The sequence below is a fragment of the Manihot esculenta genome, chromosome 14 (assembly GCF_001659605.2).
Source record: "Manihot esculenta cultivar AM560-2 chromosome 14, M.esculenta_v8, whole genome shotgun sequence".
Classification (NCBI taxonomy): domain Eukaryota; kingdom Viridiplantae; phylum Streptophyta; class Magnoliopsida; order Malpighiales; family Euphorbiaceae; genus Manihot; species Manihot esculenta.
This window is the reverse complement of record NC_035174.2, coordinates 19219282-19233129: the sequence shown is the minus strand read 5'-3', so window position 1 is coordinate 19233129 and position 13848 is coordinate 19219282. Positions and strand designations below refer to the sequence as shown.

The 13848-nt window shown below is 36.2% G+C and overlaps 2 protein-coding genes across 2 annotated transcripts; one reads left to right on the top strand and one right to left on the bottom strand.

Moving 5' to 3' along the window:
- Positions 1–5827: 5827 nt before the first annotated feature.
- Positions 5828–9185, bottom strand: LOC110607920. The gene is made up of 4 exons (XM_021747084.2): positions 9122–9185; positions 8660–8725; positions 6819–8518; positions 5828–6716 (listed from the first exon to the last, which is right to left on the bottom strand). The coding sequence occupies exons 3-4, from the start codon at positions 8512–8514 to the stop codon at positions 5902–5904; spliced, it is 2511 nt and encodes an 836-aa protein (XP_021602776.2). The 5' UTR covers positions 8515–8518; positions 8660–8725; positions 9122–9185; the 3' UTR covers positions 5828–5901.
- Positions 9186–9712: 527 nt separating this feature from the next.
- LOC110600550 (pentatricopeptide repeat-containing protein At1g08070, chloroplastic-like) lies at positions 9713–11036 on the top strand. Its single transcript, XM_043950720.1, has 4 exons — positions 9713–9915; positions 10014–10201; positions 10304–10623; positions 10713–11036. The coding sequence occupies exons 1-4, from the start codon at positions 9713–9715 to the stop codon at positions 11034–11036; spliced, it is 1035 nt and encodes a 344-aa protein (XP_043806655.1).
- Positions 11037–13848: the final 2812 nt, after the last annotated feature.

Genomic DNA, 13848 nt, shown 5'->3' with positions numbered 1-13848 from the left:
TTTATTATAATTTAATATTTTATTTTTTACTTTTATTTTTTATATATTAATTGAGAAAATTATATATACATATTTAAAAAAAAAGTTTAAATAAAAACCTGGTGGCAAGAGATTGCGGAGAAGAAGATTTGCTGGAGAAGAAGATTTGCTGAAGACGAAGGCTTCCGGCGATGGAGAGAGAGAAGAGAAGGCTGCGTAGAGGAGAAGGAGGATAAAAAATTTTGAAGGGGGAAAGAGAAGAAGAAGAGCGAGACTTTGGCTTTAAAGCCAAAGTCTCCTCTGTCCAGTACTGTGCATGCAGAGCCACGCAGAGAAGAGAAGGCTGCGCAGAGGAGGAGGATAAAAAATTTTGAAGGGGGAAAGAGAAGAAGAAGAGCGAGACTTTGGCTTTAAAGCCAAAGTCTCCTCTGTCCAGGACTGTGCATGCAGAGCCGCGTGGCTCTCCATGCACAGAAAAGGGTTCGGCACTCAGGAATCTCTAACGAAGGCTTGAATTCTGCATGTTCGGCATCATTGTTGCCGAACATGCCAAGCTGCAGCCACGCAAGCAGAGCTGAACATGCCAGCATGGTGCCGAACAAGCTCCCAAACGAATGTTCCGAACTTCTGGGTTGAAAATATTTTCGGATCCCGCATGATTTTAAAAATAAATTTTATTTTTTTGCATGATTTGAAAAATTGCTCGCTTGATCAAGGTCATGGTCAAATATTGAAATTCGGTCAAATGTTTGATGTTTATGTCATTAGTTCTCTTATCAATATGTACTCAAAGTGTGAAGCCATGGAACTTGCTCGTCAAGTTTTGAGCTTTTTTTCAAATCATACCTAAATGAAATTAATTTTTTCAAATCATGCAGGATCCGAAAATATTTTCGGATCCTGTGTGTCAAACCTGAGTGTTCGGCAGTATGACTGCCGAACACTCTTGTTCGACACCAATGGTGTCGAACAGAGCCTTTGTTCGACACCATTGGTGTCGAACGACCACGTGGAGCTGGTGTTCGACACCAATGGTGTCGAACAGACACGCGGCACCGTTGTTCGACACCAATGATGTCGAACGTCCACGCGGACACTGGTGTTAGACACCATTGGTGTCGAACATCAGTTGCTCTTGCCACGTAACTGCTCCCGTGGCACAGGAGGCGTGTTCGGCACTCCACGCCTGACGGATGCAGACACTGCAGTTCAAAAAGAAGGGTTCGATACTTATAGTGCCGAACCCTTCTCTGCCACGTGAGGGCTGTGCATGTACGGGAGCCTTAACTCTTCCTTCCATCTCCATTTTCCGCTTTCTCTGCCATCTCCACTTCCAGTTTCTTCTCCTTCTTTCCTTTCCAGTTTCTTCTCCTTCTTTGCTTTCTTCTTCAAATTTCTTCTTCTTCTCCATAAGTTCTCAACAGAAATTTTCAAGGTTCAACGGCTGCACCAACGTCTGCATCTGCGAGGTATTTATTTAAACTATTTTTGAATTAATTTTTTTTTATGTAAAAATAAAATAAAATAAAATTATAAAATGAAATCTGATATAAAATTTTAACTATTATATGTAATAAAAAGGGTTGGAAAATATATTGTGATTAAATGTAATTATTTCATTGTTAACCGGTAAAAAATGAAAATTATAGTTTTTTTTTTTTAAATAATTTTTGTATGTAAGTTGATATAATTATAAAAATTATATAAATTTATTTTTAATTTTGTCAGTAATTAATAAATTAATATTTGTGTATAAGATATTAAATAGTTTAATTTTTTGAAAATTAAAATCCCCGATAAAATAAAAAATAAAAAAAATTGATATAAATTTATCACAAAAAAAGAAATTTGAAAAATAAATAAAATTAAACAAACATAATTTAGACATTTAGATTTTTATAAATATATGTTTTTAAAAAATTGAAAACGATAATTTGAAGAATCAATTAAATAATTTATTAAATACAAATTTTTAAGAAAAATGGAATTAAAAATAAAATAAAATTTAAAGAAATTTTAAAAGGAAAAAATTTAAATTCTTAAATTCAGCATCCTGCTTAAATTTATTTGCTATTTATTTCATAATTATTATTTAATTTTTTTATATTTTATGTAAATAATGAAATTGATTAGTATTTATTATTTTTAATGTTATAGTTTGTTGTTAATTTTGATTAATAATTAATTACATGTAATTTATTAAGATAAGTATAATTAAAAAGTTAATGGAATTTAATTTTTTATTAATGTTTTATTAATTGAAATTCATAAAAAAAAATTTTATGAATTTTTTCATTAATAGCAGTGTGTTTATTAATTTTTTATTAATTGAAAATCAAAAAAAAATTTGATGAACTTTTTTATTAATGGAATTTAATTTTTTATTAAGAATAAAATAATTGAAATTCATAAAATTTGTCACCCCTCATAATTTTTTAAATAATTTAAATGTATTATTTATGTAATTTTGTATATTGTACTAACAGTTAGTTCTAGTTTTTTTTTATAGGCATTATATTATTTGTTGTGATTTAATGTAGACCACTAATATTTTTAAATTTTTTTATGGAGTGTTTAATTTGTTTTGATTATTGGATAGAATATTTGTTGTGATTGAATGAAAAATGGTGTTTGAATGTTCTTTGTGAATTTGAATTTAATAAATTTATTAAATGTGTATTACTAGATCATTTCATTACATCATTATACCGTTAAATTGAAATTTTTTTTGTGTAATTAGATATGGAGGAAAGACGGGCCCGCCGTGACCGCCGTAACTATATATTACCGGGTCCCAATGATCCATCATTGCTGTATGCACAAACCGAACATCGGTCTGAGGCTGTATGGCAACAAAATGTAGAAAGTGGAGTGATAGGCTGTAAACGGACGGGTACAATTCTGCATTTGGAAGAAATTCCGGATCAAATAATACCTCACTTGCGGCGAGCAGGTTTTTATGGTGTAATAAGGTTAGGTTTTTTTGCTTTAGATTGGCATTTAATTACTGCACTTGTTGAGCGTTGGCGACCAGAGACCCATACATTTATGTTCCCTGAAGGAGAGATGACCATTACCCTTCAGGATGTGGGGTTAATAACCGGGTTGCCCGTCAATGGTGCAGCTGTTACAGGCCGATCCCGGCACCATTGGCCATCTGTATGTGAGGCATTATTGGGTATTGTTCCACCTAATAATGCCATAAGAGGATGTAATTTGAAAATAAATTGGCTAACTGAGGAGTTCAGTCAACTTCCAGAGGATGCTGATGAGGAAGTTGTACAGAGGTTCACGCGAGCATACATGTTGAGGGTGATTGGATCCATTTTTAGTGACACATCTGCATCGCGAGTTAACTTAATGTTCTTACCTTTGCTAGCCAATCTAGAAGAGGCCGGAGCGTATAGTTGGGGTGGGGCATGTCTGGCATGGTTGTACAGACAGTTATGTAAGGCGACAAATCCAGAAGTTATGCAGATGGCTGGTCCGTTATTCATTATTCAGATTTGGGCATGGGACCGGATCACAGCAGTATCGCCTACACTGTCCAATCGATTACCACATCATGACGCTCCCCTAGGCAGCAGGTTTGTGATATTTTATTGATGTTATTGTTTTTAACATAATTATATTCAAAGAAATACTCGTTAATATAAATTGTCGTGCAGGTGGAGTAATGCCAGGCAGATAACGGAGGTTGTGACGCACGTACTTGTTGAGCTGCGTTATCAGCTTGATCGTTTATTACCCGAGCAGGTTATATTTTTTAAAGAAATATATATTCTTAACATAAAGTAATTTGTGTATAATAATGGAGTGTTCATTTCAGGTAATTTGGGAGCCGTACACAGAAGCCCTGATTGAGTCGCTACCCGAATATTGTCGCCAAGGTCGAGAAATTTGGAGAGCTGTTGTGCCACTAATCTGCTTCCATATTGTAGAGTGGCATCAGCCGGACAGGGTTATGCGACAGTTCGGTATGCAGCAGCACGTTCCTGCTGAACCCCAACAACCTGCTGCACTACATGATGTAGACTTGCGTAAGAGCGATACGAACTGGGCGGAGGTGCACTCTATGTGGATCGCGCGCTGGAACACCCGAGATAGAAGAGTAGTCACCGCCAGGGCAGCAACAGAACCACTCCATTTCCATTCAGAGTACATGGAGTGGTACCGTAGGGTGTCCAGACGCTGGATTTCGGTTAAAGGAGCGGCAATGGGATCAGGGGTGAGAAATTTATGAAAATTTGTGATTTTCTATAATAACAGCACAACAGCACAATTTTAATAATATAATTGCTTTTATGTTGTGTAGGAGGATGGGTTGGAGCATATGTACGCCATTGCTACCAACCCTACGGCTGGGAGCATGACAGCAATGTGCGACCTCATACAGTCAGTATCTTTATGTTTGATGGAAGAGAGGCGGCAAACACAGCTGCCAGCTCCACATCCAGCGCCTGCTGCACCAATATTCGCGGCTGACCTAGATGACCCGTCCATCCCAGAGTCCATTGTACGTGGTAGTAGGGGTAGGTCTCGTGGTCATGGTACGAGCTGTAGAAGGGATTCCTCTCAAGCAGCACAAGGTGAAATGGACGTGCATCCAGTGCCACCTCCGATACAATACCATCAGTCACAAGCAGAACATGAAGCTACACCAAGTTCATCACATTTCCCACCTGGCTCATCTCAGGGTCCACCTATGTTTTATCCTTCACAGAGCCAGTTTATGGGTTGGACGCCTGGACCGCATGCAATGGCTTCATTTTCGGCCAGTGCATATAGTGTACCATACACACCAGCAGGAGCGGTATTTCCCGCATTTGCATCAGAGCCTGCGCATGAGCCTTCTTCTTCAAGGCAGTTTCACATGTCAGGCAGAACTTCAGAGCATATGTTTGCGGGATATAACGCTGGATTAGGATACGGCCAGGCTGGTGTAGGCCTCTTTGGCCAGTCCGATCCTTCGGGTACTATGGGTGCTGTGGTGCAAAATCCCGAAGTACCAACGCAGGATGATCTGGAACCTGAACAATTCCTTGCACCAGGACCATGGCAAGGTCGTCTACGTGCTCCACATGAGAGGAGACACCGAGGGTGTGGTACCGGTGATCATAATTGATTGTGAGTTGAATATTTCTTTAAAAATTAATTGATTTAAATTATTTTACTTTTGTTTCAATAATGCAATTGTGTTGTAAATACTATTTTTTTGTGTGTTGCGATTAATGAGATGGTTTATGAAGTGTTTGATATGAGTTGAAATTGTGTTGATATTATCAGAAGTTATGGGGTTAAGGTGAATGTTTATAGAAGTGTGATATTATTATTCGCAGGTGTATTTAGACTCATATTTCAGGGGAAACTCTGCCGGATTTTATTTAGAAATAAATATTTGAATACTACACATTTAAACGTGCATTGACTCATTCATTTGTTGTTACTCTGTAGGTTCATGGTGATCATTCGACAGATGATATTGGTATGAACTTGGAACTGACTGTTGGTGATAGAATGGATTAGGAATACGCCGAGTATATCATTGATTTCTTTGATATTAAGTTGCTTATGCCATTTCATTAAGTGACAAATGTGTATATATATTTTCAACATTTTTTTTCACTATTATTTGTAATTGCTTTTATGTTTGGATGCTTTTGAATAAATGGTACCCTTACAGCTTGTTAAGATATGAGTTTCTTATTTGTTTACATTGATCAATTATGTGTTTGCATTTTCTGGTTCTTACAGCATGTTAAAATAGGTAATAAAATAAAGTATAAATTTTACTTTGATTTCAATAATTATTTAAAATCAATCAATAAATAAAAATAAATCAATTATTAAAAAAAACTACATAATTAAACATTATTTTTTGCACTACACTTTTACATTTATAGTAAATGAAATGAAGCATATTTATCTACTAGATTCCACACCCATACAAGTTTTTTTATTGTGGCCCACCCTTCCACATACGGAACAATGAACTCTGGACGTTTCTTTTATTTGGCTAGACCTCCAGTCCATTTCATTACGTATTCTAGAAGATCTCGGTCGTCCTTTCTTTCTTGTTCTACAAATGTCAGGCACGAGAGGAAGTCCATCTGCTGCAGGCCAATAGTCAGGATGTCCAAGAGGATGAAACGTGTACGCATAACACTGGATTGTACGATCCAATTTATAGTAGTCAGATACAAATTGTTCGTAGTCAATTGAATGTGACATGCATGCAGCAATAGCATGAGAACAAGGTATTCTTATCTCCTGAAATTTGCCACATGTGCATGTTTGATCCATGAGTTTGACCACTTGCTTTTGCCGACCATTTGCAGTAATTATTTCGCAAACCATGGTCTGACTGTTAAATCGTCTAACCCTGTGTCCATTCGCCTTTATTGCATTAGCACGCAGAGTTTCACTGCAAAATTGACTGAAAATATAGCCCTTCATTTGTTGATCCAGAAAAGTTGTCCTCCGCGTATCAAAGTAATGAACACACTGGAAAAATATTTTTTCAACCATTGCCGTTATAGGCAACGCCCTAAATCCTTTCATCATGCCATTCAGAGATTCAGCCATGTTTGTTGTCATCACGCCATACCTCTGTCCACCATCGTGTGATCTCGTCCATTTCTCTAAATTAATCTTCATTGCCCAATCATATGATTCAGGGTGCACCTCCCGAATATTATTCATTGCCTCGTAAAACTTTCTTTTCTGGTTTTCATTTGCTGATATAAATGACAAGTAAATCAAGGTAAAATTAGCATAACTCAAAAATGACACTAAATAATTAAAATAAAGTTATTTGTGTATAACAGAATTACTCATACCTGCCTTGCGCAACGCTTCCTTTATTACTGCATTCTTGAATGTTTTATTGTAATTACTCAGAACATGTCTTATGCAGTAACGGTGATGACCAGCTGGAGGTTGCCACCAATCTTTCTGCATTGCCTTAAGAATTCCAGCATGACGATCTGAAATTACACACAAATCTTCTCGATTGGTCACAAAGATCCTCAAACAATCCAAAAACCACGACCAATTATCACCGTCTTCCTTATCAACAATGGCAAATGCTAATGGAAATAGTTGATTATTTCCATCGAGTGCGGTTGCACACAGTATACACCCAGTGTATTTTCCATATAGGAAAGTCCCATCGATTGAGACAACAGGTCGGCAATATTTAAACCCCTCAATCGATTGCTTGAAAGCCCAAAACATACGGTCAAATACACGACACATCGGATTCAACCTCTCATTTATCCAATGTGGATTATCTTCAATCATGTATACTGTTTCTGGATTAAAATGATGAAGAGCAGTCATGAATCTACGCAAACGACCGTATGATTCATCCCAACCCCCATAAAGCCTTGCAATTGCCTTCTGCTTAGCTTTCCATGTCTTCTGATAAGACGGCTCGTACCCAAATTTATCCCGCACTTCCGCTTGTAGTGCAGCAATTTTTATATCGGGCTGCTGTTCAATTAATGCAAATATGAACGAACAAATGAAATTTTCATCTAATTGGCTATGATTTTTTGTCAACTGAGGATTTGTACATGTGTGCGGTCCACTGTATCTCGTAATTTTCCATATATCTGAACCTTCTGTCTTTGATGCTCGAAGCCTCCATGGACACCCACTGTCTTTGTCTTTACACTTGATAGAATAAGTTTTCTCTCTTGTTTCATGATAACAAAATTGATGATGATGTCTTAGATGATTTTCTTTTGCAGCTGCAGCCACTGCATCTCTCGAAGAAAAAATCATCCCAACTGAAAATTCTTTGGAAGGATCCCAAAAGGAACGGCCTTCTGCCTTGTCATAAGGATCAACCCTCAGCAAATCGAAGTCTATTTCTGCGTATGGGGGAGGATGAACAACAGGCAAAATAGGATTACTAAATTGTGTGTTGTAATATTCAGATTCACTCACATTACCCTCCTGACCATAATCATCATCATCATCATCCTCAGTAGACATCCATGAATCATCGTCATCGTCATCATCATCCTCGTTCTCATCCTGAACTGTATGAGATAAATTACTTGACGGCCCTGGAAGACTATCAGATAACTCATAATCATCAACTACATTTTGCTCTTCACATTGTTCCGCATTTGATTCTACAGCAGTTCCAGATGGACCTATATCAACATCCTCATTCGTCGCATCAGCACAACGAAGTACCTTAACATATATTTCTATACCAGGCAGACCACCAATCTGATATAAGTAATTAAACATACTACACATATCATCTTCCCCCCATATATCCATGCATTCAAATTTTAAAGATCCATCCACAATTGTAGGCTTTCTAAAACTAATCGTCTCTATATATTCATTATTCTTCGATAATCCAATTGCACGAGCAATTTTCCCGACCATTTGACTAAAATTTATCCGTTTACCTATTGGAACAATTTTTGAAAAACCTCCATCATAATCGTATCCATCAGAATTATTTATAATATTTCCATCCCAACGAATATTCGCATATGCAGGAACTGCCATTTTTCTGTTAAAAAAATAACATGCAAATTCAGTATTTTTATAATTTATATAAAAAAATTAATATTAAAGATTATAATAAATTAAAATTATACACAATACATATAATATATTTATTTACAAAAATTATGATTTCGTATGTACTTACCTTTAAATATGGATCACTGTATTATGTTTCTCCCAATATGACCGATGAAATAAAATTATTCAATTTCTGCAAAAAAAGAATATATTAGAAATTCATTTTTATTAACAAAATTTTATATAAAAATAAAAAATAATTTAAAATTAAAATGAATAGAATCTAAAATTTACGGATATTTTTTTTCAATCAAGTCAAAAACAATTAAATACGATAATTTTATGAGATCAAGTAGGAGATGAAATTGATTAAAAAATAAAATTAATATAAGAATAGAGCAAATAGGGAGTAAGGAGGTAAGAATATGCAACAAGCTATTTTTCTGTTAAAAAAAATAACATGCAAATTTAATATTTTTATAATTTATAAAAAATAATTTTTTATTATTAAAAATTATAATAAATTAAAATTATATACAATACATATGATATATTTATTTATAAAAATTGTTATTTAATATGTACTTACCTTTAAATATAAATAACTGTATTACGTCTTTTCGATCGATAAAATAAAATTCTTCAATTTCTGCAAAAAAATAATATATTAGATATTTATTTTTTCTAATAAAATTTTCTAAACAAGTAAATAAATTTATAAATTAAAATAAATAGAATTTAAAATTTACCGAAATTTTTTTTCTATTCGAATTAAAATAATTAAATACAATAATTTTACGAGATCAAATAGGAGATGAAATGGGTTCAAAAATAAAATTAATACAAGAATAAAAGCACATAGAGAGTAAGGAAGTAAGATCAAAGAGAGAGTAATGAGATAATAAGGAAGTAAGATCAAAGAGAGAGTAATGAGATAATGGAAATAGAAATTTGGAGATAGGGATTTTATAGACGAAGCCAGGAGATGAAATAAAATAAAATAAAAAAAAATGAATATGCAAGTAGCCGTTGATTTGCTAGCCGTTGAGAAGGGTCCATGAATCTGCGGAAGTAGCCGTTGATTTGCGTAAGTAGCCGTTGAGAAGGGGCCATCAATCTGCGGATGTAGCCGTTGAGAAGGTGGGACGTGTGGCCATGTCAGGCGTGTTCGACATCAATGATGCCGAACACGCCTAGTGCGCCACGGGAGCAGTCAAAACTGCTCCCGTGGCGGAGAAGCCGTTGTTCGACATCATTGGTGTCGAACAACGGTGCCGCGTGTCTGTTCGACACCATTGGTGTCGAACACCAGCTCCACGTGACCGTTCGACACCAATGGTGTCGAACAAAGGCTCTGTTCGACACCATTGGTGTCGAACAAGAGTGTTCGGCAGTATGACTGCCGAACACTCAGGTTTGACACACAGGATCCGAAAATATTTTCGGATCCTGCATGATTTGAAAAAATTAATTTCATTTAGGTATGATTTGAAAAAAAGCTCTCAAGTTTTTGATGAAAGTCCTGATCTAAATGTGGTTTGCTGGACTAGTCTTGTTAGTGGTTACTGTTGTAATGGACTGATCAATGAAGCGCGTAAGATGTTTGATATAATGCCGGAGAGAAATGAAATTTCTTGTAGTGCAATGATTTCTGGGTATGTTTCAAATGGTCATTTCAATTAAGCCGTAGAGTTGTTTCAAGAATGGAAGAGTTGTAGTAGTTTGAGGTTTAGTGAATCACTTTTAGTTAGTCTTCTTAATGCCTGTGCAGCAATAGGTGCATTTGAAGAAGGGAAATGTATTCATTCCCATGTAGATGGGAAAGGTATGGATTATGAGCTCGAGATGGGTACTGCATTGATAGATTTTTATGCAAAGTGTGGTCACATAAAAGATGCCGTTGAAATATTTAGCAAGATGCCACATAAAGATGTAACAACTTGGAGTTCTACGATCTTGGGTTTGGCTGTCAAGGGAGAGAATGAAAGAGGGATTGAACTTTTTGTAGAGATGGAGAAGAAGGGACCTACACCGAATGCTGTAACTTTTATTGCAGTTCTCACTACTTGTAATCACAAAATTCTGTCGCATGTATTCATTATGGATGAATGGTTGATCTTTTGGCACTGGCTGGGCTGATTAAAGAAGCTGGGATATTGATTAATATCTTGCCAATGAAGCCAGATGGAGCCATATGGAGTTCTTTGCTCAAAGGGTGTATGATGCATGGACATGTTGAGATGGGGGAGAAGGTAGGGAGGCTTCTTATCCAATTAGAGCCACAACATAGTGGAAGGTATGTCCTTCTAGCAAACATTTATGCCACTAAGGGAAGCTGGGAGGAGGTCATTAGGTTAAGGAAAATGATGAAAGAGAGGGGAGCAACTACTGTTTCTGCATGGAGTTTCATTGAGATTGATGGGAGTGTTCATAAGTTTGTTGCTGATGATGATAAGGTCCATTCTCATTTTGGAGGCAAAAGTATGTCCCTTCTCAGACTATGAGGAAAAACATGAACGTGTCTCAAGTCGTGTAATGCCACAGGATGCCAAAAGATGAGTCATATTTTGAAGAACACAGACCAGTGTTGTCCCTTGTGAAAGAATTGAAGGCACTGAAAGTCACACAAGCATCCAAACGGCTCGCGTCTTTCGTCATGTAATATTGCAAGAAGATTTGATCATGTATATCTGTAGATCAAAACTTAGAAGTTGAAATTGAGGCCTTTCTTGATGGCTTTCAAAGAATTCAAGAACACGCATGCCCTTTAAGAGCACTCGCTAATTGAATTCTGCAGTTTCAGCTCCGGTATGTGGGTGTTGATTTTAATCTTTTTTGGGTGATCAGAGCTGGAGTATAATACATGGAAATGCATGAGTTCTTCGGATGCAGAAGGTGAATATGGCAACATGAAATTTGAGCAGGTAGTGATCGTGTCAGAAAATACCTCAACTCAGAAACTCGAATTTGTTTGCAACTTGATGATGAAGTTTCACCAATTTCACATCTTTTTAGACGTCGTTTGCAAATTTGCAAGAAAATATTAATGCCACTAGAGCTTCTATTTTAACATTCTTTTATTTTGAACATTTTAATCAAATAGAAAATAATTATTTTTTTTTAGAACTACAAAGTATTATTTTCCACAAAACAAATGAAAATAGTGTTGGATGTTTATTTTCACATTAAAAATTCTCTAACGAGTTCCTCCCAACTGTTTTTTTAGGACTAATATGATAATAAAAAATTACTATTTTCCATTATACGATAAGATTCACTAGTTATTTTTTTATTTTTTAAAATATATTAAAATATTTTTATTATTTTAAAAAATCTATTAATTAATTATTTTATTAATTTTAACTGTTAAGTATTTTACTGTTTAATTTTTATGATTTTAAAAAATTCATTAATTAGTTTCTCATATTTTAAAAAAATTTATTAATTAGTCGATATTTAAAATATTTTAAATTTTTTTATAATATTTAACAGTTAAAAAATTAATAGATAGATTAATTAATAAATTTTTTAAAACATGATAATTTTAATATATTTTTGAAAAATAGACTAATGAATAAATTTTGACATAGCAACTAAATAGTTAATTTTTTTTATGTAATTATATTTCAAAGAGCTATTTAATGCTATGATTTTAGCAGAAATGAAAAGCGTTTTTACTAGTACCTACAGTTAACAGTTGTGGAAATAATCTGTTTATGGGTACTCAAACTAGAGTTTTAAAGTGAGTTAAATATTTTGTTTACTTAAATCACTAATTACTTCACTGCATATCTTTGTCCACGAAATTATCATTTCTTTCTTTGCTGTATATCTTGGGTAAAGCCAACATCAAACTTATCCAGGTTCCCTCAAATGGAAACTGTTAAATTTGGACCAGGCCTAACTCACCCCAAAAGCTAGCTCAAGGGGTAAGATTGCCTATGCCTCATATAAGGGGCACATTATCCATTTCCACAACCGATGTGGGATTCAACACACCCCCTCACACCCAGAATTTTTTACTGGTGCGTGCCACATTTATGGGGCGCCCAACATCGGATGGGGAGGTTCTGATACCATGTTAAATTTGGGCTAGGCCTAACTCACCCCAAAAGCTAGCTCAAGGGGAAGGATTGCCTATGCCTCATATAAGGGGCACATTACCCCTTTCCACAACCGATGTGTGATTCAACAGAAACCATGAAATACTTCCCCAAAATTTATGGTATCAAATCTAACAACCAATCTATGGCCATAAGTTTTTGCAATCAATTATTATCACATTTCTATTTGGTATTTGGTGATCTGAGATCCAGAAAATAGGGTTTTACAATGGGTTTGTAAGCTTAGCTAAAACAAAGGGGCCTCAAGAAGAGAATGTTTCTTCCTTTTATCTGTTTCCATTGACTGTCAGTGACGTGTAACGGCCCGGCTTCTATTGGGCCACTTGTCTCTGCCATACTGATACGATCATACGAGGATATTAGATTTCTGCCCCATGCATAACGGCCTCTGATTCTCTCCGGGCGCGCATGGGGATGGACCCACAAGACAGACGGGTCGATCCACTTTCTGATTCTGAGTTGGACCCGAAGATTGGATTAAAGTTGAGCCCAGGTAGGATCTGTCTGATGGGCCGTGTGGACTGGGTCGGCCTATATGAGGAAGATAGATGGAGCTCGGTCTTAAAGCTGAGCGAACCGGACTTGGTTCATGTGGGAGACTTGAAGGCCTCCATATAATGGGCTATTGTCATGGGCCCGGCCCCAAACCGGGTTGACGAAAACCAGCGGTCATCAATTGCCCCTTTACCTCCTCGTCAGTTATTGCCCGACTGAAGAGGGGGTAAATATCGAGAGTCATCATGACCGCGTCGCCCAAGGACAAAACTGTTCAAAACATCTTTTCGGCTCTTTATTGTTTCAAATTTTACTTCCCGTCAGTCTCCCCAGAACGTTGGCTCTTCTCTGTTCTACTGCTCTCTTTGCTTTCCTCTGCTCATTTGCCCTAATCACTTTTTAGGTACGCCTCTTCTTTTACCATGGATAGTTCTAGTCTCCCCGATGTCGTCAACCAGGAGTCTAGCATCACCCCGTCTAACATTAGGAATTTCATCTCTAGGGAATACCTGGATACCCCTCTTTATCACATCATGGCTCCTTACCGGAATGAGAGGATCGTTCTTCCTGATCCTTCTCCCCCTAGCCTAATCGACCCTCAAAGGGACGTTAGTCTAGTCTTCTTCATCAAACAAAGGGAGTACGGTCTGTCCTTCCCCTTTTCTCCTTTCTTCAAAGAGGTCTTCCAGTATTTCGA

Excerpts from the sequence above, each read along its gene's own strand:
- LOC110600550 (XM_043950720.1), top strand. The coding sequence starts at position 9,713 with ATGCCGAACACGCCTAGTGCGCCACGGGAGCAGTCAAAACTGCTCCCG. Across the intron at positions 9,916-10,013 it reads ACCATTGGTGTCGAACAAGA|GTATGATTTGAAAAAAAGCT; the intron begins GTGTTCGGCAGT and ends AATTTCATTTAG. Across the intron at positions 10,624-10,712 it reads ATCACAAAATTCTGTCGCAT|CCAGATGGAGCCATATGGAG; the intron begins GTATTCATTATG and ends TTGCCAATGAAG.
- LOC110607920 (XM_021747084.2), bottom strand. The coding sequence starts at position 8,514 with ATGGCAGTTCCTGCATATGCGAATATTCGTTGGGATGGAAATATTATA. Across the intron at positions 6,717-6,818 it reads GGAAGCGTTGCGCAAGGCAG|CAAATGAAAACCAGAAAAGA; the intron begins GTATGAGTAATT and ends CATTTATATCAG.